We start from the raw sequence: 26,079 nt of genomic DNA, 5'->3' as shown, positions 1-26,079 counted from the left end.
AGTCTGCAGCCTATGAAGGTTTGTGTCGTGCTCTGTACCTGTCTTCGGTTAATGAAATTGAAACATTCCGTTTTTCACAGAACCATTAAGATATCAATAACTCATTTTGGGGGGTTTAATTTAGCATTAATTTGACTATATAATTGATGACCCCAAAGAGCTGTCGTCAGTAGTTCCTTTGTCTTCTAATTATTTTTTCTATATAAATTAATATCAAGCTATGCACTATTTTAAACATGTAATTTGCAATGTTTGGACCTTCCACGCTGATCTTTCTCAGTTCAAATATACTTATGTTCATTTAATCTTTATTACATTTCACAGATGTTCTATTTTTCTCACACCCCAATAAATATTTATGTATTATAGGGGGTTTCTTAAATCTTCGTTTTGATCTATTTTCTTAATAAATAAATCTTAATTACCTTTGCTCTTGTTTCCTATGTAATGAGCAAAATGGTTCAGTTGTCAGGATTTCCGGTCAATTTAATACAGATAGTAGCAGTGTGAATCTCACCAGTATTCAAACATCACCTTTAAAACTTGGCTGTAGTTGCACCTGACATCCAAGCAGTCTGAGGTATACTTCAGTATTTTCAAAGAATCTTTCTAATGCTGCTTTCTTTAGAATTAAAGTAGGAATGAATGTAGATGTCATTGTCTTGTAATTATTAGCTCTTGATTGGAATTTTATCTTTATTTGCTTTATCAAATGTCATATTAATTTCATTTTATATCCCCACTCTGTAAATCTATCACAGTTTCTTTGATTAATTTTCTAAGTCAATTAAGCTCGTCCAGGTTCATTGAATAAAGACAAGTCAGTGTGATTTTGGTTTTTTTAACAGTTTTTATTATAAAACTGTCAATAAAGATAATGTAAACAGGATCTTTAGCTGATGTGCAATCAGAGCCGAAAATGTAGCCTTATATATTTTTCAGGAGATATTTATTTATTCGTATTTACTGATAACTATTAGAAGTTCAGTGTTTTTTATATCCACATTAGAAAATTGAAGTGGTACGAATGAAACACGCAAAACCTTTGAACGCTCCTGTGCTCCCCCTGTCATTTGCTATGCCCCCTCCTATGTATAAAAACGAGTATGTTACAGTAGGAACGTGTGATTTCCTCCATTGCTTTAAATGCTTTTTCAAAAGCAAAATAAATTGTGAATTATTAATGTTAACCACACCATGCCAAAACAGGAGGAAAAAATGCAGGAGTGTTCATTATTGATCAGTGTATGACTGCTCTGACTTAGCACTAACTCTTTTGGAGGCCTATTGATGTATGAACTTGTTTCATCCGGTATAATAATTTTATATGTTGTTTCAACCTCTTGCTCAAGGTTATGACTAATAGCACAGCTGAACTCAGTGGGGCTTCTCATCAAGTAATAAAAGCGAAGGTAGGAGTTTCTTGCTTCAAGTCTTGCATTCAGATGCCTGTCCCAGTCTGCATTAGCGTCAGCTCTTTGCTCCACAGGCATTCTCTGGAACTTTACGTGTTCTTTTATTCTTATCTATTTTTTGAGCTTCACATGTCCTGTTCAGTTAAGCCCTTAAATTTTTAGATTAAACCTTTATCTTGTATAGTCAAGAAAAGACCATCAAATGCACGTAAAATGCACAGTAACCAACCCTATTGCAGTGCAGATGGGTAGTGCTGCCTACAGTGGAGTTTATAGAGATGTTGGATTGAGAGCAACCCTGAGGAGGATGACTTGGGGGTACAGGTTGATGAGAAGCCCAACATGACCCAGCAAGGTGTGTTTGCAGCCCAGAAAGCCAACCGTATCCTGGGCTGCATCCAAAGCAGCGTGAGCAGCAGGTCAAGGGAGGGGATTCTCCCCCTCTGCTCCGCTCTGGTGAGACCCCACCTGCAGTGCTGTGTCCAGCTCGGGGGCCCCCAACACAAGAGGGACATGGACCTGTTGCACCGAATCCAGGGGCGGCCACAAAGATGATGAGAGGGCTGGAGCATCTCTGCTGTGAGGACAGGCTGAGTTGCAGTTGTTCAGCCTGGAGAAGAGAAGGTGCCAGGGAGACCTTGCAGCAGCTTTTCCAGTACCTAAAAGAGACCTACAAGAAAACTGGAGAGGGACTTTTTACAAGGGCCTGTAGCGATAGAACAAGGGGTAATGGCTTTAAATTGAAAGAGGGGGGATTTAGATGAGATATAAGGAAGAAATTCTTCCCCACGAGGGCAGTGAGGCCCTGGAACAGGCTGCCCAGAGCAGCTGGGGATGCCCCATCCCTGGAAGGGTTCAGGGCCAGGTTGGACGGGGCTTTGAGTGACCTGGTCTGGTGGAAAATGTCCCTGCCCATGGCAGGGGGGTGGAACGAGATGATCTTTAAGGTCCTTTCCAATGCAAACCATTCTGTGATTGATTCTAAGATTTGTTATGTAGCAGACCTAAGCAAGAACAGACTTGTGTTGTACAATGACATTTATTGACTCCTTCACGCCTACACCAGTGTAACTACAGGGTTGTGCTTTCCTACCGGCTTTAGATTAAACAAAAACTCTTCCCTCCCTATCTACACACAGATCATTTGTGTGTATCCGTTCGGCTCTAACTTGCCGATGTTCGTCTGTGATGTTGTGATAATTAGTGATGCCGTATAACAGAAAGTTTACCTTCTGAGGTTCTGCTGCCTTTGATTTTTACTTTTTTTTTTCTTCCACTAAACTAAGTGTTGTTATTCCCTGAATGTCAGACTTTAATAGGCTAGCTTCCACTTGTTGAGAAGTGTTTCAATAAAACTGACTTTGCAGCATTCTGATGTTTGCCAGGACTGTTGTCAACCCATAACGACGCAGCTTGCAGGCTCTCAGCCTCTGTTCTCGTCTGCCATTTCTTGTGTAACTTCTTATTGCCATTTAAACTGTTCTAGTTTCATATGTTGTAGCTTTCTGCATTTCACCAGAAACATCTTACACGATCTAAACAGAGGAAAGGCCTTGAGGGATCAAAGATCTTAATTGTTACTTATGAACGTGTTTGAAATCGGGTGGGTTTGGTTCCGCAGCATCTTCGTTTATTTATATGAACAATGAATATCATATCAGTCTGTCAAGTCTGAAGTGTTGTACAGTTTTTGCCTGCTGGATACCGTTCTTCTGGTTTCAATGCGATCTCTCTCTTTCCTAAATAGAGCCATCACACTGGAGAATCAACTGGTGATCCTTGCGGCATCAGCAGCCGATGCGGGAGGCTACTATGTCCAGGCGGTCAATGAGAAGAATGGGGAGAACAAGACAAGCCCACTTATTCATCTCAGCGTAGCAAGTGAGTATCCAAATTGCAGGAAACATGCTGTCACACTGGGGTTGCAGACATATTCACAGAAGTCAGTCCTAAGAAAAAGAGCCTTGCTAGCAAAGGATTGGATCTTTAAAGGGGGTCAACTTTGCCTGGTTGTTTTGGGGCACATCGAGCCCCTTGTGCCCTCCTAGGGACCTAAGAGTGTATGTCCTCGACAAATCACCCTCAAAGCCTTTTGTCTGATGGCTTATTTTGTGCAAGACAGGTACATGATGATATCCCTCGCGGCTTGTTGTGAAGTTGTGATCATAATTTCTTTTTAATGCAGGGGTTTATAATGTATTGTTTTCCATTGCGCGTAAGTAAACAAGTCACTCTTCTGAGTGAAATTTTATTAATGAGTCTGTTCCCAGTCTATGGCATTATTTTTACCTGGAGTTATCACAGAGTCCCAGGGAACATGCATTTCGTTGTTATTACTTATTATTTTACATCGCGCAGATTGCATTAACACCTAGCATTACAGAGGCATTCCATGAGAGGATTTTACAGCCAAGGGGAGGGAACAGCAGCAGAGCAACGGGGTCAGAAAGATGACTGCACACTAAATATACTAATGCACACGTTCAGCAAAAATGGGCTTGTGTAAACTATTGTAAAATATTTAGTAAACATGTTGGTATGAAAAATGAATATTCTGACCATGTAGAATGGTTTGACTCATTTTCTGGGGACAGTTGATAAAGGCATTTTTAATGTATCAGCGAGGTAAGGGAGGGTGTTAGTCCGAGTGAATGTGGATGTCTCTGGGTTTTACTGTAGAGATTATTGGGTAAATGGTTGATGACACTGGCAGCTTGACTGATGGGCTACTCTTACGATATGGACTTCTAGAAGATGCAAGACTCAGCTCTAGATCGATCGATGTGATGAGATGCTCAAGATCTCTTGATCTTGGATGCCATTATTGTTGAGATGATCGCTATGGCTCTTTTCCTTACTAGAGTAACACTTGGGAGTTTGTGCTTCTGGGCAGAAAATCCAGCAAATCACTTTTGGAAATAGGCTTATGTTTGTCCAAAGTTCATAAAAAGCATTATGTTTCTGCGAAACATTGAATTTCTAAGAAAATATAATTTTCCTGCTAAAATTCCTAATGGGATTTCATGGAAGCCTCATAGGTTGGATCGGGGTTGCTGAGGGCAGAAGCTGTATGATATAAGAGGCAGCAGAAGAGATAAACCTGTGTTTTCTTCCCCGATATGTTTCTAAACCAAATGAACTTCTCAGGGGTTTTATGTGCATCTTTCTGAAGTGGAAATAATATTCCAAAGCCGCTTGTGAATTCTGGCTGTATTGTGGCATGTAGATTGTAAACAATATTATTTCTGACAGTATAAAGAGGTTTGCTAACGCTTTAGTAATTTCATTTTAAAGCAAATTTGTATTGTTTGTATTATGTGACCAATAATGTACTTCCCACTTTAATTTCATATCTTAATTAATGCTAGAAATAGTTCGTGATCATGCATGCAGAACAAGTGCTATGCAAAGCAGAAGGTAATATGGGCATATGGAAAAGAAAACACTTCAAAATGGGTATGGACTTGATACCATGAGTGCAAAGTCTATCTGGAATGTGAAAAATAGGAAAGATTAAATGGATAAAATAAGATGAAGAATGAAGGAAGGTGGAAAGCCAAAAATGGATTTACTTGTTTGAAAGAATATTAGCCAGTGAGGTTTTCAAATTGTTGTCTTGATATCCAGGATTATTAATGCTATGTAGGTGCTGAAGAAAGGCGCTGGCTGCAAGGCATTGCGGTGTCTGTCAAGAAAATAAGCTTAACATGGTCATTCTGAACTTTGATCTGAGGAAGAAACACATGTGATACATTAGATGGAAGTGAATAAACCTTTTTGGTCCAGTAACACAAAATTATCAGGCAAAAATGTAGTCCTGAAGCAATACGCAGAGAATGGTTGCAGAAAGATGATGTATTTTGGAAGAATAATAAAGAATTCCAGCAGGTGGTTGGAAACAGATTGTTAAAGGTACACCCAGGTATGGAAGGTATCACATTGAATTGTCACCATCTGAATTTTATTAGATGTTGAGAGTGATGACATGTGTCATTTTCCATTAGGACATGTATAAAATTTAAAAACATTTTAATCAAAATCAAGTAAACCGTGAGTAAAGTGGAATATCCAATCTCCGTGTGAGTAGATTATGTATCAATTATTGAGTACAACCTTGCTACGTGACTCGGCAAGCGTATTGCCACTTCCATGGAGGGCAACAGGGAAAAAAAGGATAGATAATTCCCAGGGCAGTCATCCACTGAGAACAGTGTTAGAGATGCATAGCTTGTTATTCCTTGAAGGATATCGGTGTCAGGCTTGCTCCAGCCTGTAGGAAAAGCAGATTTGCAGAATCAGGTTAACAGCTGAGAAAGCTGTAAGCTGTCCTGTTCTGGTCCGAAATACGAGGCTGACAGTAGGAGAAATGTATAGCCCTGAGGTAAGCAGAAGTTATAGGGCCTTGTATTGCAGGTTAAAGTCAAGGCTTTGAATTGTGTCTGGAAGTAAATGGTGTTTGAGAAACATCTGGAAAATACACTCAACTGTCCTTCAGTTAATAACTATATTTGATGCATGTTGAATAAGAAGATTTGAGGATGTTGAACAAAAATAGGATGAATTCTCCAGTAGGACTCTATGTGTTAAAGGCATCTTGTTTCTTATCGGTCTAACCTATAGCTCATTGAATCCCAAGCAACACCAAGTCTTGCATCCACCCATCGCTCCCTGATCACAAACATCGTGCACGGAAGTTAGAAAGGAGCTTCAGACGAAAGCCTGGTAGCTTGTCAGCGTTGCTTCTGCTGTGTTTGGGTTTGCTTTTCTCTGCCTTCTGAGCTTGGTCAGACATTGAAAATGTAGGCATGGGAACGCCTGGGGTGAATGAAAATTAACAGATCTTTAGGGCATCTGGGTGTTTTCAGGTATGTAGCAAGTAGGCATGACTGTGTGACAATTCACTCCATAAACACGCTTTGCAGTAAAGATGAATTAGCCAATGGATGTGGTCACCCTATAAGAAGATCCAGATGTTGAACAGTATTTTTCCTTAACAGCCGAGTCTCTAGCTTGGTTAAACACCGGTGCTCTGTGTGCCTGCCCTCTAAAAAAACGTGTCTTAATTTGAAAGTCTAGGTCACCAAAAAGATAAGTTCACAGTGTAAGGTCCAGTCCAACTACGCTTGGGAAAAAAAAAAAAAAGGTCACTTCTTTCAACTGGACGTGTTTCCACTGATTTCAAGAGGATTAGATTGTCTCAGAGGTGACAGGCTCCAGTGAAATAAAAATGATGCCCAACAAGCAACATATTGGGAATAATGTCGCATCTGAAATTAGTATGAAATGTCATAAATTAGTTCTAAATTTAAAATGTCTTAAAATTAGTTGAAATGTATACTGAGCTAGTGAAAATCATGGTGCTTTTCTTTTTTTTTTTTTTTTTAAACGATGTGTCCCAAATTTCATGTAAATAACACAAAATTTTGGCTAGGAAAATCAGAAAGTCTGAAAGTTGAGTTTGGCAACGGAAGTAGTGACAAAACTCAGTTTGCTTTTTGACTCAAATACATCAGTTGCTCCCTGTTGAAATTTCACTATTTTAGAGGATTTCAGTATTAACTCTATTGCTGGAACTTCCTAACTTGACCAGAGAGGTGTGAGATCTAATTTTTTACTGAGCCGTTGCAGCCTTCAAACCCTTAGCATTCTTCCCTGTTTCTATCTTTTCAACAAGAAATTTGATGATAATATTTTGAACAAGTCCTTAATTCTTTAGGCTTTTTCTTTTCTGCCCATTCTCCCACAGGGATGAAGCAATGTGCTTTTCATCTCGCTGGTGTCAGCAGGACACTTTAAGATCAAAGTGTTCGTAAAGTGAGGTCATCATGAAACTCGTATTTCCTTGAAGGCCATACACCATGTACAAGCTAAATTTCTCCAAAATTCTGGTTATAGTATGGAACTTTAAAAAAAAAAAAAAAAAAAGACTGTTACGTGGTACTTGGCTGTAGGCTGTGCCACTTCTATGTGAAGGTGTTTTTGGGGGGAAAGGGGAGCAGGGGTATTAAGAGCTTCTTAGTGAAACTGTAAGGATTTCTAGTATATAAGTCAAGCATTTAAGAAATTTTTTTTTTTTTTTAGAAGAGGAGGGGGAAAAAAAAAGACTAATAGGGAGCTTTTTATCAGTGTAAGGAGCTGGCTGAGGTATTTGCCACAATGTGTGTCCTTGTTACTTCAATACGTGAGGATGTGACACGACTCTGGTGCCACTTTAGAAGAAGTTTGAAAAGCCCTGCTGAGACTTTTCTATTATTAACTTCAATGCAACGCTGTAGACACGAGCTGCCTTGGCCCCATCTCAGAAACTTTTAACAGCATGCGCTATTTCAGACCTTAGTTGAAGTATTTTATGAAAAAATTGAGAAAGTGTCCACCAGTAAATGATTTAAATGGCAAGTTTGCAGAAGGTGGGTGTGCGTAAGCTGTTCTGACAGCTTAGATGCTCCTGCTTCAATTGGTTTTGCAGCGCTAATCATCTGGAACTGCAATTCGGGGCCTTGCTTCTGGACCTTCTTGTTAAGCTGTGAAATATTGAGATGCGTGTCGCTTCAATAGATTTATTAGTAAATTAGATAGTCTCAAGACCTATTCATAATGCTAGGAGATACAGAGTGTTCTTCGGGCTGATGTCTTTTTTTTTTTCTGATGCAGGCTTTGTGAAAACAGAAAACAAGATTGATGAAAATTTTAAAAACCTTGCCAGCCAGCATTTCTGAAGACTCAAAGATAATAAAGCCAATTATCATTTAATGAAGATAAATTTTTCTCTCGAGCTCTGGCAACGCTTAAAAAATAAAAAAGTAAAAAAAGTTGGGGGCCGAAAATTAAACTCCTGGGTTGGTTGCATTGCAATTAATTTAAAATACAAGGGTGTCATGTAGTTCTGTCCAGGTTCCACTGGCAACAAGAAGAATTCTATCCCATTACGGCAGATATAGACATGAGCCTAAATAGACCCTTTTTGTCTCCAGTTGGTGCCTGTTTTGTTCTTCAATTTAATGAGTCAAAGCACAGATTTCAGAGAAGGGAAGAGTCCCATTTCAGGCTCAGAGGGTACTGGTTTTGAACAAAAAGTTTTTATTTGTTTGTTTTTATCTTATAAAGAAAGGTTCTCATGATAGCACAAGATGTTTAGGTCACTTTCGGTGCCTGTAAAAATGAAATATTCTTTACGTTGTTAGGAAAGAAAGTGGGGGGAAAAGTGCCACATTTCCTGTCGGTGTATTTGATAGAATATTACTTTTTACATCCTTCTGTCAGGTTTGTGAAGAAGATAAGTTTTCAGAAGATTCTGAGCAGACATTTTCCTCTCTGGAAGAGAACATTTCACTAACATAATTTTTCATATTAACCATCAAGGTTTGTTCAAGTCAGCAGATGTTGAGGATCCTTCATGGATATGTTTGAAGCATAGTGCTGCATGAATTTTTCATAGCTAGTTCCATCTTTCAGGTGTAGACAGGAGGGGGGAAAAAAAAAAAGAAAGAATGGGCTGGAACCCCCAGGGAACAGATATTTGTACTCTGAGGTCAAATTCACGCAAGCTCTATAAACTTGTCAAACTATTTTTAGTTCGTGGCAGGATAATTTACTTTGCTTAGCCTCTCTGGGTCAGTACTGTTGAGGTGAAATTAGTGCTTCGGTGATGCGCTTTTTTCCTCCTTTTTTTTTTTTCTCTTGGTGGGGGAAGGAGGAGGAATATGGCATGAAATTAAATTGCATTTCTGCGCTGCGATTGCACCGTACGTGCCTGAGGTTCTGAACCAATACTTAGGAAGCCCAGGTTAGCACAGCTCAGCCCTCTGTGCGCCACTTCTAAGTCATTCCGTGAAATAATGACATTTCTTTCCTTTCCCGTTTTCTACCCAGGCTTTGCTTTCTCTTTGTCAAGCAGAATTTCCAGGAGGGATACCCTGGTGGTTTTGTCATGGGTGGTTTCAGTGTAGAATCATTTTATATGCATTACAAGGAAATAACAGATGATGCTCAAGATTTATCAGCCTTCTTGGAATCCAATTTTTTTAAAAAACTTCAGCCAGATCTCTTCCACAATTATCTACCTTTCTTCTTCTTAAAGGAAAACTTTCCTCACTTTTAACTGTAGTAATGTAGAGGGAAATGTGCAGAAATAATAAAGATGAGCCAAGAAACTTCTGTGGCAGCTTGAGGTTGGTTTTGGCTTTACCCAAATATTCTATCAATGCTCTTTCTGATAAATAGCAAAAATATCGGTTGGTCTCCAATTTTTTCTTCCTCTGGACTATTTTTTATAATACTTATTGCCACACACTGTGCATTTTTGCATCTACTGTATCCACTGTCCCAAGCAACTTGTGTCTCCTCTGCTAGTAGTTTGTGCAATGGAAAGATAATAAACTTTCTATAAGAGTGGGGTTTTTTTTTTCCCCCCCAATCTTACTATTGAGGAGAACTTAAACAGCAAAAATCAGCATAAAACATTAAAACAGTTTCTCTAATCTAACTCATTATTTTAACATAGCTTCTCATTACATTTGTCTGTTTATAAGGTTTGGGCTTTTGTGTCTGTAAGAGATCTGGAATGCACACTCAGCCTCAGAAGGCTGGGTTGTCTCCTAAACCCTTTATTTATATCTGACACATGCAATTAATCTCTCCCTATCTCTAATCACTTTTGCTATTACATTCATCGGAGTGATTTGTATCCTATCTCTGTCACTGCTCTGTAATTGATATGTGGAGATAAGAGATTCTTAGAGGACACAAACAAGGAAAAGAGAAAATTGAATTTACCTTGCAATCGTTTTATAAAATGTGACATATATCAATTATACATGCCATCAAGGAAAATGCCATCTTGAACAAACTCCGATGATTTGTTGGAAAACCAACATAAGAGAAATGTCAGAAAAGTTTTCTGGACAGAAAAGTATTGCTAGTTCAACAGATTTTTCAGTCTTACTGATTTGCCTACATCTTTTTAAAATAATGCTGTAGAATTTACAAAGAAAATAGAATTTTTTTTAATCAGTATTTTTCTTCACTCAGTCTTGTACTAGTACTCTAGCATGGAGTAAGATGAAAGGAAACTGCTGAAATAAATATTGTTTTGATCGGACATAAAAAGGTGATGTTGGTTACTCAAGATTGAATTGCCTTTCATGGGCGAAAATGGTAAAATTGATAGTATAGTCCAATTCCAACTTAACCGCATTCTGGCGTGAAAATATTTCTCTTGAGTTTCTCATTTGCTTTTCATTGCAGTGAGAAGTGAACTGATTTTTCTCACTCCTGTTTAAATACTTTGTGCTCATGATCAGTTCTAATTGTTGGCGTGAGAGCAGCAGTTTCTGTCCATACCTGTAGTTCAAGTAGGACTTTGGGATCTTGGAAAAGCTTTGTAAGATGTACTCATGATATAACAAAAATTAATATCTAGTACATAGGCACGAATAACATGATAACAGTAACGGATATCATAAACCTCAGATTTATTTAAGTGAAGCAAGACCCAGTGTTGGGCCCTGCCTGGACCGCGGGACTGGCAATCAGCCTTGCCCTAGAACTGCTTATTTCTTTATCATGTACATCCAGGATAAACTGAACTTTCTCAAAACTTCCAGAGGCGACAGAAGTAGAGCTGTTTATAGGCATTTGTAAAGGGCTTTGCATTTCAGTTCATGCAAGTATCACAGTTCTGGAGCTTTAACAGGAAGAGCAGCTGGAGACTCGCGCATCATTTACCCCTTTTGGTCTCTCGAGTCCCATTCTCTGTGCCGTATTCCTGGAGTATTCTAAGTAGCTGACTTGAAATCTTTTGCTTTGTTTCCCAGTTTTACACAGTTGGATGTATTTAAAGTATAATTTTCATTTATTTGAAGGTGCTAAACCCTGCTGAAGGCGCTTTTTACCAAGAAAGTAAGAATTTGTAACTTGCTAAAGGAAACCTTAGCTTAAACATTCTATTTTAAGAAAAAAAAAATCACATTTAGAGAAAAACATCTGTGTAATGTATAACTGTGACATCTTTGTACTGTTCTGTAATGTGACAGGTTGTCCTGGCTGGTCTGTGAACAAGATACAAAGCTGTTGCTTATGAAAATAGTGAGGAATGTTTTATGAGACAGATAAACTTGGAGCATGTAGAGGTTTGGTTTTTTTTTTTTAGTCACTCTTCAATTTAGAAAAGTAGTTTAGGAACTAGTTGATGGTGTTCTTTAAGTTGTCATTGTATTAGGCAAGCTTGAAATGTTTTATAAACAGTATAGTTTAGGAATAAAAATTATGCTCAAAACAGGCGTTTAATAGAATAACTTTTGCACTTTCTCAGTTACTGTAAAAGCCTAAATAAGTCCTAAAGGTTGTGTTACACATGCCAAAGGTCTTTGCAGCAGAACCCCCTCTGCATATTTACAAAAACTAATTTTCATCTCAAGCTTTCTCAAACGTATGGCTGCTTGAGGGCGATCATTTTAAAAACTGTTCATATGAAAGGTGTTTTTAATTTCTTCTCAATATACAGAACAGGAAAATTGAATAAGGGTAGAATCCTGGCACCTGTCTGGGTCATCGTCCTGCCAGACAGACGTGATTTGTCCAAGTAATTCCCAAAGTGCAGACTACAGCCTGAAAAAAGAGTGATTACAACTGCGACAGAAGCGCTGGGGAGTCAGAGCATGCAAGATTCAAGGGCATCTGTAAAACTTTAAATATTCTTCTTTATATAGAAGCATCATGATGAGGCATTTCAGCTGTTTTGCTCAGTAGAGAAGATGGAAAGTTACTTATTTATACGCTATCTAGGTTTGTCTTTTTAGAATTAGCTAACTAATGTTTGCTCCAAACTTTGACAGAAGTTTAGTATTGGAAACCTTTTTAGATTTGAGCAAGAACTTGCGATGAATTTTACAGGAATATAGAATAATTGGACCTTCCTACCCCATTTGCCATAGGAAGAGAAACTCGGACTCGGTTGCGAGCTGGTTGCTTCTCCTGGTGTATGGAAAAGCTGCATCGATTTCTTGTCCACTTGGCTGTACCCTGGGAGCTGTAAATTGCCAATCAGGGTGTTCGTTCTCCTTCGTTCTTGTACTACTCGGTTTCACATATTGTCATTTGCATCTGGGAGTGGTTGGACATCAAAGAAATCCCAGTCCTGATTTCCGCCCCCCCCCCCCCCCACCTCTACAGACTGTGCTGTAAGGTAACAGAAACGCTGATTTCTTTTTATGTGCAGGCTATTGTCTACAATTTAAAACCCCTTAAAAATAATCCATAATTCAAAACTCTGCATTTTTATGGTAGATAAATCACTTTAGCTATGGAATGTGGGAACAAAGTTACAGCTCCTATAATCTGGGAGAACACCATTGTTAAATGGTATATTTTTAAAGGACTGTAAGCTTTCTGTGATAAGAATGAAGGAATACAGCAGCCAGGAAGGTGCACACAATGTCCTAGTCTCTAAGGGCGCGTTTGTGCAGAATTGTTATTAAATTTTGTCCAGCTCTATTTGCTCCTAAATACGTTTACAAGCTGAGAACAAGTCGTTTACTGCTGTTGTGTGTAGGGAAAATACTGCAGTGGAAACTCTATTGGATGAAGGAGGAAAAACAAGAGTTGTGCGCGGAGGGTATTTTTTTTTATTCCCCACTCGTTCCTTACGTGCTAAGGAGGGATAAAAAGAAAAGCTTGCTTATTTGCTCCACGTCGGCTCTATTTTGATCCACCCTGCAAAGCCATGTGCTCACAAACCTGACTTAGTAAAGACAGTGAAGGCTTAAAAAGCCAGGAATGTGGTATCTTCTGCAAGTGCACATCCAGCGCTGCCTTCACCTGTCCGTGTGGATTTATCAGATCGCTGAGAGTGATACTGTCAGAGCTATTAAAGAAAGTAATTGGTAGCGAGTGATTAAAATTGCAGATGGCCTTTTCAAGGTGATTATGAATATTAAATCAAGTCTGTAAAAGCCAGCTAAAAAGGCCCATGGAACTGAGAAGTGAATATGCTGAGGATAATCGCATAAAAAGAGGATCTCGCAGGCACGCTGTGCTCATCCGAACACCCCCCCAACCAATCAATCCATCAACCAACCAACCGAAAAAAGCCCAAGAAGTAAAATAATTCGAGTGGACCTATTGTATCAAAGGAGGCGGAATTAAATATCTGCCTTTTTAGGCTGTAAATCTCTGTGTGCAGAGAACCTATTGCATCTCACTCCTCTTTATGTAGAATGTTATCCCAGGTGCGTCGCCGTCACCATTGAGCAGCGGTAGGTCTGCAAAGTCCCCTCTGCCGCATGGTGCTGTGGCATTAACAGGGATCTTTTCCTTGTCTTTTCCATTTTTAAGAGATTAATGACAAATCTTCCTGTTCATATCACCCTGGAACAAGGCCAAGAAGTACTGTGCAGTGACTCCATTTCATTTGGTGAACTTTGTATTTTTTCTCTTTTTTTCTTTAGCTGAAAAATCTAAGGTTCATTGTGTTCTGTAATTAAAACGGGAACTTGAGATGCAAACAAAGATAAAGGTACAGAAAGCTGAAAAATAAATGTTTTCATTTTGAGCCCTGCTTACTTACATGTGTGTTTTAATACAAGTGCAGAGAGCTTTCACATATGTTTAAATACCTTGTGAACTTGGGGCCTGAGGGATTGTTTTCTATTGTAATCATAGACTCATCGCTTTTCAACCAATTTAGTGCATTCAAACAGAAGAATTTTGCATGGTTACTTATACTTCAATATATGATTGTTGTATTGATCTCAAACTTCATGCTGACCTCAATCTGCTCTTAAACTGTAAACCACCATGGGATTCATTGTAAAGATTTCTACAACTGTATTTTGCGATTATTGTTTATTATCGTTGGTGTGACAGGAATCATTTGTTTAATCATTTGAGGAGCTTTTTTTCCCTTTCGGTGATATTTCTACTTACCCGAGTTTTGTGGTCATTGTTATGTTAGTGGTTTTGATGCATATTGATTCCTCATCTACATTAATATTATTTTACTTACGGATGTTCCTTTAATAAATTTGATAGAGAATTCTTCTTATTCCACTACAATAATGCTTATTTCTAACCATATTGGTTTAGGAACTGGTCCATGACCTCCTTGACAAAAACATTTGTGCCATGCAAGTATTTTTAAAATATATTCTAAAAAAATACTCCTTTAGTCAGTGCAGCAGGCGTGTTTTTAAGAGATACGTTGTCTAAACAGATGCCCAGCACTTCCCTTTAACTGTGGAAAGAAAAGTTTGACCTTTTAATGCAAATAGTCAATACCCAAGAAGTTATGAGGTAGTAGAAAAAAGGAGTATTTTTTCCTATTGAAAGAAGCAATTCATTAAAATTACAATATGATGTTTATCTACCCTCAATACAATATGTAAATTTTAACTCTTCAAGAAGTGCATTTTATGCAATATAAGCACAATAAATGTGTCGGACTGTTGGAAACTGAAAGCGTCTTGATAGAATTGGGATTATCAGTTACCCCTTTGCTTTTTGGAAAGGATATTGATTACTTTTTTTTCATGTGATTAATACAGCATGTTGTAACTTTGAGAGCCTGGGATCCTTTGAAAGCCAGTACTGTTGGCCACATCATCAGCAAATGCAGACTCGCATTAAATGTGATGAGAAGGGGAAGACGCTGCCTTTGATTTAAATTGTGGCTGCCAGATCTGATATCTTCATTGATGAAGAGGGCAATTTGCACTTTGTAGGCTAATGAGGAGAAATATTATGGAATCTGGCAGACCTTTTTGGACTTGATAGCGACTGCTGAATTCCTATCTTGAGTATAATGCAGAATTCATTTTGAAAAAACGAGTCTCGGATTGTTAGACATTCTTGTTGAAGCCCGTAATGGTGCTGATACCCCGTCCGTTACCAGAGCCGCAGAAACAGCCAGTTAGGCTAATTGCTGATGGCTTTTTTTCTTTCATGGTTTAAAGATGGAAAAAGCAGTGTAATTTAAAAAATTCACAGATAATTTTTGGTGGTGGTGTGGGGTTTTTTTGGGTTTTTTTGTTTGTTTGTTTTTTAAGAAGGTCGTCACAAATGCTTTCAAAGGGTGTTTGTAATGGAGGAGATGACAGAGCTCTAATATGTGTGGCAGTATGAGACACGGGCACATGCGCTCACGAAGGAGAAGGATGAAATAACACCGGTTATCTGGAGTTTATGGTTAGCAGAGGCAGGTACAGAGTGGTTTTCTTGGTTCTTTGTTTCACTGCATATACCAGAGAAGGCGTTTTTAATTTTGTCAAAATATTTCTGAGTCGTGAAACTTAGAATTTATGAGTTTACTGTGAATAATGACCAAGCTGTTTTCCTGCAAGCTTGTACTAACACTGTTTCTTTAAGGCTACTTCTTTTTAGAACTATTTTTTGCTACTTTTAAAGCAATGAGACTATTTTCTGGATAAGAAGACCCTGTGTTTAGAGGTTTACGAAGTCAGATGGCAGGAGTTCGTTGCAAACTTTAAGACTGGGTTTTAACGAGTCGGTTATCCTGGCTTATTTTTGTGTGGATCTGGTACTTCATTTTGGTTTAATTTCATAACATCATAAGCATTCTCGATGACTTCCTAGTACCTTGATACAGTACTTGCTTCATGACACAGTGTACAGTGGAACGGGAAGTACAAAATTCATTTGTGTGTTCATGCTGAAGATGTCACACTTGTCGTAAATCTTCTCTTGAACTAGGTGGTACTTTTTAGATAGTCATCAAAAGTAAATATGATTTACCTAAGTGATATTTTCAATCATATCTCTTAATAAGAATTTTCAAAAGTAAATTTGACCTTCACAGTGCAGCCTAAGTTATGTGATTTATTAAGTTATGTGACTCTTTTGAAGTAGTGCAAACATCAAACTTGTCTGTTCTGAAGACCCTTCTGAGCCCAGTAGAAATAGTCTCTGGAAAAATAGTGGCCTATAGTTAAATGACTTTGCAATTTAGCTCATTTTAGCTTATTTTAGCTTCCTATTATGTTTTTCAGACATAGCGATTAAATTAAAAATAGGGAGGGAAAACACAGTTGTTATAGACAGTGAGTATGTTGTAAAGAACAGGACATTTTGTGAAATCTGCCAGCTTTTGAAAGCTGTGACCAAAGCCTCCCTTTCTTCCTCCGTAAGGATACAGTGGTGTGTTTTAAGTGGTCTCCACATCCTTAACGGTAGTGAACTCATGGTTAGAATGAGGCAAAGGTGATCTGAATAGCAGGATCGATTTAAGAGGAAGAGAGGTTTGCATCAAAGTTGTCTTATGCTGACTCCGTCCTCCGCAAATTCAGCAGTAGGAAGGGAGGGGGCTCACCTGCAGAGCCAGAGCTGTTCCTTTTGATGAGCCCTTAAGAACAATGTCAGGTATCTCTCCCTTTCATCCTTGATCACCACAGGAACTTTAAAATCCGTGTTTCGGACAGGAAACCTGGGTAGCAGCCTCTGGAAACACGCAGAGCTCACCAAAACTGCGTGATAGGTAATACAAAATTTGAAAGAAAGCTGCAGGTCCGGATTGAGGGAAGGAATGCACTGAATCACATACGGCTTCAACGCATCGCGTCCATCAGCTCGTAGAGATCAGTTTTGTGAGCTTTCAAGAAGATGGAGATGGTTTCTTTTTTTTTTTTTTTTTCCTTCCACCCCCCCCAGAATGAATTGTGTACAATCCATTCAGAAATTACAAAGTAAGCTTAGGAAAGAATAAGAATCCTTTGTAACTCACAGCAGATTACTATTATAAATCATTCTCATCTTGCCATTCTGCTCTGGTTTTACCGAACCTTGACTTTTGAAAACAGCATAATTTAGTTGTTAAGGATTGGTTGAGGATTTATGGGATTCTGACTCTCATTCATGAGAGGACTGTGTATGTGTGAATTCTTTTTTACAATATGCCGCCCTGATCCTGAAGTAATTCAGAGATTGATTTGTAAAACATTCTGAATCAATTAAGGCTTTAATCAGCAAGCGGCAAACTTCAGATGGCTCGTGGGCTAATTTTACCATCTCCTATCAACATGAACCTAAGCTGGAAAAAGAAAACAATTAAGGGGATGTAATTATCTGTCCTGATTACTGAATTAGAAGAGTTTGTATTTATTCTGTTGCTATGTAAAAGGAGAAATTTGCTTTGAAAAACAGTTTGAGGCAGCTGCTAAATTGCCAAGGGTTTGCAGGATGTTCTCTAGGACAGTTTTGGAAGAGGTCTGTAGTCAAGACCTGTCACACGAGTACCGTGTATCGAGCTTTGGGGGCTGTTGCCTGACATCTCTGTCATGTACTACGCACGATGTAGTAGAGAGAGTATTTTTCCTCCCTGTGCTTAAAGCTAGTTTGGATTTTCAAGGCCGAGTCTCACCTACAGTCACTTGTCCAAGCATGTATCTGATGCTTATATCTAGTGATCACAAAACATGTTCCTATTACTAGAAGGCAGGAATCAATTTTTAAGTACTCATACAGTGACAGCTTTTCTAGAAAGCTGAGTGGGAAAAGGATCTCTGCATGACTGAACTGAGTAATCATCCTATGGTGGTGTCTTCCTGATACCAAGTGGAATTACTTGAATTTGCTTGACTTTAATTGAGAACAGCCTATAGAAATATACCCAACTTATTACATTAATTCTTCCTCAAAACAGACTTTCAGGTTTGGTAGGATTTTTATTTTCAGCTTAGCAGAGAGATAAATACAGATTTATGGCAGACCTTTACTTACCCCTTCTGTCCTCCCAGATCTGATCAGAATCCACAAATTGCATAAAACCTCTCATAAACCCCTAGCTTACAAGGCTAGAGTAATTTCTGTTTGAATATTTAGCAGAATGTTAATCCTGACATATTTAGCTGCCACGCTGAAGGATTGTTGCTGCATTCTGTGCAAAGTTCAGAATAAATGCCCAGAACTGCGGTGAGTTATAGGTCAATTACAGTAATTGGACGGAAAAGTAAACAAGAAACCTTAGTAGTATCCAGCAGGAGTGATACCTCTATTTTTTATTAATGAGCAGTAAACAAACCTGTCACCAATCGCTGATTTTGAAAAATGTGCCATAGAACTTACTTGTATAAATGGTTTCATTTCCACGTAGCGTATGTGTCTCTTGGTAGTACTGGGTTTATTAAATACTGTTGAAAAAAATTTTCAGTGGAATGAAATTAAAACTGTCATCTTAAGAAACTGAACTTTATTTAAGCAGCAAGAGATAAGGCTGCCTCATCCACATTTACTTTACAGAAGGCTGATTTTATAGTGTTGGTGATACTCAATTAATGGCTTAGTATATTTTGAAACTTAAGTTATTATGAAATAAACTAAAAGTACCGTCACTGTACAAATATAAATTACATCCTATCTGCTGGAACACACTGGTGTAAAGGCCCAACCAGTCTCTCATTTACACAGTATCGCGTAAATTAGAATTTAATAGTATTGTAATTTATGCAGATTTAATAAATATATTTGACTTTTGGAGCAATAAAATGGGCTACGGCATTACCGTAAAGGTAATTATTGCTGGTGTTGTCTGCTGCATTTCATTTTTAAATTAAGAAAATCCATAATGATAGGCATGTTTGAGAGAAATACGTGATGCTCCCCGAGGACCCTTAGCGTTACTCTCAGTTCAGACCTGTGTGCTATCTAGGGTTACTGGGTTATGTTGCTTCTGGCAGGATCCCCCATGAACATCACCTCCCTCTTCAGAGACAAGAAATAACTGTACTTGTATTAGTTACCTCGTCTGCCTAGATGAATAAGTAAATTTTTGCAAGGAAAAGTCTTTGGAGACCTTCATGTTGCCAAAGCCAGCCCAGTGCAGGGCGGGAGGGGGGAAAATTACTTTTTTGTTCTGAGAAGTATGAAATTCCTTCAGATAGAAGAAATGACAACTTGCTTTCCTCCAGCTATATAAGCTTACAGAGTGCAGCAGGACAGATCATCATCAGTGTCGGGTTTCCTTGCACAGCTTCACAAAATCTGATGGGGTGCGTGTTTAAAACTGAGAATTTGTTGCATTTGTGGAATGCTGTCTGGACAACTGAAAATGAGGAGTAGGCCAGGGATATAACTCTAGGCTTACATCAACATCCCACAAAGCAGACTTTAGTGATTAGGAGGCTGGAGAGAACAACAGATCGCAGAGCAAAATAGTTCCAAAGTAAAGGAATGCCCTTATCTACAAGGACATACAAGATGGTTTAAATTATTTCAAACTCGTCCGAGGCTTTAAGTTCTATTGACAGGTTATGTATTCGCTCACTGTGCATCCTGAGGCCTAAGTGGACAGAGATTTCTTGACGTATTGAAGTTTCAGGCTGTAACCCAATTTGGCATCTACAATACGGATGTGCTTTGTTCTCGGACCACTTGAGCGGCGTGGGTATCGCCACGAGTTTGCCAGCAGTAACGTGAGCGATTATGAAGGTATCACGGACTTACTGTGAGAAGAGCGTCAGCAGTTTTGTGGCTGTAGTAACATTCTTATTTTAGCATCATCCAAACTCCCTGTTAGGTCTTACACCATTCAGATAAATGTGTTGCAGTGGAATTGTTCTGTGTAGAAGGTAGTTCATCTCATTCTAGCAGTCTTCCATGCAGGTTCTTAATATAGGAAATACAGTGGCTGAGGAATCTTTTTTTTAAAACAAAAAAGTCTAGGAGTGGATCCACTGTATGTTTCTTTGGGTTGTTGACCTGGAATTCTCACTGATCATATCTATCCTGAAAATATTCCAAAAAATTGTCGTCTTCCTCATAGGATTCTGAACTTTTTAATGGAAAGGATTTATTTGAGCCGATAACCGTGGTAGTGTTTCGCACAGACCAAAGTGTGGATGGAGAAGAGATTTGTGTGAGATCAGGAGATGTCTAGTGCGGGTATCTTGAGGAAGAGATAAAATTGCAGCGGGCAATGAACTGGTAGGAGGGCAGGGGTTTTCTCTCGGAGTTGGATTCCTCTCTTGTGTTGATGGACACAACATTTTTGACAAATGCCATATCAAGAGATGAAAAAACACGTTTCTTAAATAAACACGATTAGAGAAGCTGCTTTTCTAATGACTTGAGAGAAAGGCCGGTCTGCAGTGAGTCTGCTCCTCTAGTAACCAAAGGGCAAATAAATGTTAAATCTGATTTCCCCCAAACACAATGAGCAGATTATTGAGAATGGCGAGTATAAGCAGAGTTCCTACGTCACCTGGTGAACCAGCATTAGCAGTGCAGGGTCTTGCCTACCATGACTACCACAAGGTTTCTTTATTTACTAGCTGGGTCATGATGTATGTTAACAGGCATCTTGTCTACAGGAAATCCAGATGCTCTCCCTTCTTTTTCCTCTCTCGACTAGATGCAAAAGGTCAGAAGAAAAGCAGCAATGGGAATTCTTGCTGCCAGCACAAGACGCTCTTGACTCTGCCTGCATCGGTACCACAGACTTTAATTTCCTTTACACTGAACTAAGGTTAGACTCACTTAAAGGTCATTCTCTGTGCAATAGGGTTTGTTTTGTTTTGCCATTTGTTTTATTTATTGAAAACAGCATCTTTCCTGAGAAGCAAAGTTGTTTTCCCTGCTATTATCTCCCCTCTTCTTAAGTTGCTTTTGAAAGGTGTTTCATTACTTGCTAAGCTCTAAAGTGATTTTTCTGATAGTGATAATATCAACTTGCAAAAATCTTTGAGCTGGGAGCGTTTTTATCTTGGAAGTGCAGTAGTGCTTGTTGCATAAAGAGATGGTGACATTTGGAATTAACCCTGCTCTTATTAAGTCCAGTTTTGACAGAACCCTGAAATTATCCTGTTACCTTTCTGTCAGCTCCATCAGATTCTGGAGATAAACTCCACCATACATCAGACGAGACCAATACTGTCATCATACAGTTTTCTTTGGAAAGTCAAGTGTTTTCTTTTATCAACTAATTTCAGAAAAAAATAATTTTGAAGTCTGTCACTGCCAGTTGGTTGAGGTTTTTGGCTTTAGAAATATACAGGTGAAGAAGAACTCTGTTCTAAAACTGACCGAACTTCCTGCCTCGTAACTGTGGCAACTTCTTCCGTAGAAAAACAGGTGCTGCGCAAAGGCTTTCTACTCTTCTTGGCACCCATTTTCCAACTTGGTAAGACAGTGAGAAGGCCTCGTTTGTCTCATGCTGCCTTTGGTACCTGGATGCTCAGTAACTGTTAAAAGACCCTCATTCTCCATCTGTGCACAGGAAAATGTATTTCCAAAGAGACCACTTCAGAGTTAGATATTTCTGTGAAGGTTTGAGGTCACAGATCTGAAACTGTCTTTAGAAACAGGCATAGGAACCTTCATCTGGTGCGTCTCCTTCCTCACCCGTTTTCCATCCTTCCTCCCCTTTGTTTCCCGACCCCCAAAACATATGAATTTGTTTGTTTGTTTGGATCAATCCAGGGTAAAATATATAGCTCCTTGATTATGAGAAAGAAGCAGAAATAAAAGGAACTCAAATGTGGGCTTTTTCATGCAGCAAAATCATCTGGGGAAAAATCTGGGGCCAACAGGATCTGACGGCCTTAGGGTTAAAGATGAGATGGTTTATTGGATGATGGAGTTCTCCTCTGGGTAGGCGTGGGACGATTTTGTTAGATATTGATTTTATTATGTAATTCACTACATGTGTTCGTAGCTCCAGATGGTTGGATTTAAAAAGAAAATTAATAAATTATCTTTACAGACTTTTAAAGTCCCCTGTTAACAGCCAGGTATATCCAAAGCATTATAAAGAGAAGAATTGATGGACTGTTATGAAGTAAAGGGAAATAAATTAATTTTAAGGGTTCTATTTGCTCGATAAAACACTGCAGAAGCTTTGAGTCTACAAGAATTGTCAAATATTTTGGATATTTTTGTAAAAACGAGCGTATTTGGGACGAAATGATATTCTTGGTACTCTGCTTTCTGATCTAAAAGTGAAGCACCCTGAAAACTATATTTGGCAGGCAAAATGTGGCGTTGTCTTAAAATGATGTCTGATGATGTGGAAGAACCTTACAATTGCAATGTTTGGCTTAGAGATCATATTGTTTAAGTTAGAAACCATCCGTATTTGACATTTTTTATGATAAATATTGCCTGCTGGTGAGAAGCCTGAACACTCTTCTTGCACCACCCATTTTGGAAAATATTTAAATAGAATATAACAATGTCTCTGTGTGCTCCGAAGGGAACAAAGGCAGACTTCTCTCTCCCACTTCATTCCAAGGATGGCACTTCCTCCGAATATTGCTTAACTAAAAAAAGAACAGACCACTATTCAACTCTTCTCAAACCAAATGCCCATAAAGGAGAGATTTGCCTGTGTAAGATGTAAGCACAAAACACTGAATAGAGTTTATAATAATCACAGCAGAACTTTTAAAAGGAGCAGTCCTTTGTTCCCATGTCAGAGCCGAGCGCGATGTCTCTTGTTATTTCCAACCCGTTAGTTCCATCTCTTTTAACGTGGCTTTTCCTGTTGCCGTGCAATTATTCCACTTGTTTTTCTTTGCCTTTACTAGACTAAGGCTCTGAAAGCAGAGACAAAGCTGCAGAGAGGTGTGGTGTCGAGAACCCGCTTTGTTGCAGAGTCCCAGAAAGCTATCTGGGGATCTCTCTAAATTGGAAAAGGACTTTACATCCGTCTGACCGCTCCGTGCCGTTCAGCCTCTGTTCACACAAACGATCGGCCTTAGTCGTCTTGTTCGGTCGATAGGTTTTGCACTGTCTTTTTTGTTTGTGGTTAATATAGCATGTTTCCTCCTCTTCCTCTCCCTCCCCTTTTTAAAAACAAACACTGCCACGCTCAAAGTGCTTCTCTCGCTTTTAGAAAGTTAGAGCCTGAGATGCAGCAGAGCGGCGATCTGATTAAAGTGATTAAAACTGTATACAGAATGCATAATTAACCTTTGCCCTGGCTGTCGTGGGGAGCTGATGCATGGAGCTGATACTGTATCTCTCCATGGCAGCAGGCGTATGCTACGTGACCATTTATTTATTTTATTTTATTTTAATTTTTTTTCTAGAGAACTTTAATCGCTTGAGATAAAGAGCCAGGAGAGGGAGATCAGGACTGTATTAAGCCTCTCAATGGCTTTATAATTTCCTCACTATTCTGCTGCTGGTAATCAAGAAAAATAACGCTGGCTTAATCCTGGATGCCGAGGTCAATCATCCCTGAGCCTTTCGATAGTGAGGGTGTCATTATGAAAGATTTTTAATGAACGTAATTTTCGTCACGTACTTTGGGGCTGGCCATATGTATGTGATTTCTTGTTCTTGATGGAAGAATATTTCTTGGTCGGAGTAATAACTGGCCCATTTTGATCATTTTCTAGCAGCTGGTTATGGCAGCAGGATGGCTGAGGCAGACAAAAGAGTATTTTGGAAAATGCTGGGGGAGAGAACGGCACCAATCAGCTGGGGCTTGTGCGGGCGCAATGGGGAGGGTGTTTGTGGGGATCAGCAGGTGAACAGGAGGGCAGGGGATTGTAACGATAATGGGGAGAACATGGGGCTCTTCTCATTAGGTCTTGACGTGCCAGACACACAAACTGTAGAGAGGCTACTGGACCCCAGAATCCGTTGTGACTTCAATCTGCTACGATTTTAGTTCTAAAAAACCCCAACCAACCAAACAAAAAAACAACAAAAAACCAAACCAAACAAACTCAGAAAACAACGACAAAAAGCACAAAGGCAAAACAACCAAACAACAAAAACCAAAACCAAACAAAACCCCACAAAAACCAACCAAACAAAACCACGAACAAAAAACCCCCACGACCTTCCAAAGTAATTTTTTGCTGTTTCTGCACTAAGGTGAAAAAGCTTTTTAGCTCTTTTTTGAAAGCTGACATTCTGAACACCTTAAAAATGTGATGCTGTGAATAATGCTGCTTACCGTCACATTTAACTTAATTCTGCAATGCTTTCAAGATTAGAAGTGGTGAGAGAGACGTCTGTCACCAGGACTGATGTCTGAAAGTGCTAAAAAGGCAGAGCTGCCACTCGTACAAAAGTTGATGTTAATAGGAGGCTCATCTCATGAGAAAACGTATCAGCTGTATTTGTGTTTGGAGAAAAAGGTGTTAGGGAATTTTTAGTCTTACCCTATAGCCAACGTTTTGGTTATTCCTATGAGATTGCTCTGTGTTCTTGCTTCTCACATTCATGGTTGATAACATCTAACAGTTAAGAAATGTGCAGAGGATATTGAAGTCATGGGAGTTTTAAAATAAAATTTTAAAAAAAACCCAAACCACAACGTCACTGAATACTCCCTTTTATACAGTTCCTCAGTGTGCCAGTCTCCCTCATCGCTAACTTCTTACAGAAAAACATTAAATACAAGGTTAAAAACCAGACGCACACTGAAGCAGAAGAGGATAAAATCTATGTTAAGATTTTCACTTAATCCACTAAAAGCCAAGAATTCAAAGGAAAGCCTTTTTATTCCCCTTTTCTGTTACGTTAAGTGCTATTGCATGGGAGTTGTTCTGCCTGTTGCCTGGGAGCTGAGCAATTGCTGAGATACTTGATCAGGTCTTTAAAGCACAAACTTTCAAGGTACAGGTGACAAACCTCCTCTTAGATTTTCTTGAGATAACATACATTGTTTTATCTCCGTGGTGGAAGTTTTTGGGTTGTTTCATAGCAGTCGATTTATCCACAGGCAAGATGAATTATAGGTTCTATAACATCTTTATTTATTTTCTCTCTGAGAGAGAAGATGGTGTTTTACAGCATCACAGCCCCCCTACCTCCAACAAAAGAAAACCCAAAAAAAACCCCAAACCAAACCAAAAAATACACAAACCGAAATCAAACAACAAAAAAACCCCAACACAAAAGCACACCACCACCACAACAAAACCCTAATGGTTTTTTGAGTGATATTTTGATGTGACCAAAGCAAATAGTAGTTACTCTGCACAATACATTTTGAATGCAAAGTTTTGTGAGAGGATAGTATTTTAAATGAACCCAATTATAAAAGCAGCTGAAATATTTATAGCACCTGACTAGAGCTGAAACATAGCCCTTTTGTTTTCTGAATAATGCACTTCTCCTTGTCCATATCCTTCTACACTGGAAATCATTATTCTTTTTTCTACACATACATTTTTTTTAAAAAACTGTTTTGGAAAATGAAATGGATGTGAGCAATACTTAATAACTTGTATAGGACATACCATTCAAGTTCTAAACAGCATGATAGCTTTATTTGATTTGCTGGTTTTGTTGTAGCAGCACCTTAAACTACAAAAAAATGTACAAGACCTGGACTCCAAAATCACTTCCATTGAAATGCAAAAGTTACACTGGACGGAAACGACAGCCGCGTAGTCTGGTGTCACAGTTTAGGTAAATGACAAAAAGGGCCTTAATTATTGTTGTTTGACTGGGGAAAAGAAAAAAATTCTATGATCTGAATTTCTCTGCTTTGTAATTCTCATTTTCTTTCCTATAGAGAAGCAAATACTGCTAAAAATTAGGCTGTTCCTTTAGATCCCCGCCTCCTGGGGGAGTTTTGCTTTAGGCCATAGATGCCCGTCGCTTGTTAATTCCCCAGAAGTCCCTTAGAAGTGCCAGGGGCCAAGGCCATCATTGCTAATCTAATTGATTTGGTTTGTTATTAAACAAAACCAAACCATGT

At 38.8% G+C, this 26,079-nt stretch overlaps 1 protein-coding gene across 3 annotated transcripts in view; it reads left to right on the top strand.

Annotated features, from left to right (window-relative positions):
* Positions 1-26,079, top strand: part of SDK1 (sidekick cell adhesion molecule 1) — a 387,985-nt gene that overhangs the window by 173,230 nt on the left and 188,676 nt on the right. For all 3 annotated transcript variants that reach the window (XM_065644569.1, XM_065644568.1, XM_065644570.1), the window contains exon 5: positions 3,163-3,296. In XM_065644569.1, the coding sequence (XP_065500641.1) occupies positions 3,163-3,296 (134 nt within the window). The remainder of the gene's footprint in view (positions 1-3,162; positions 3,297-26,079) is intronic.

Source organism: Caloenas nicobarica, chromosome 14 (genome assembly GCF_036013445.1).
Source record: "Caloenas nicobarica isolate bCalNic1 chromosome 14, bCalNic1.hap1, whole genome shotgun sequence".
NCBI lineage: Eukaryota > Metazoa > Chordata > Aves > Columbiformes > Columbidae > Caloenas > Caloenas nicobarica.
This window is presented reverse-complemented; position numbering and strand designations above follow the sequence as displayed.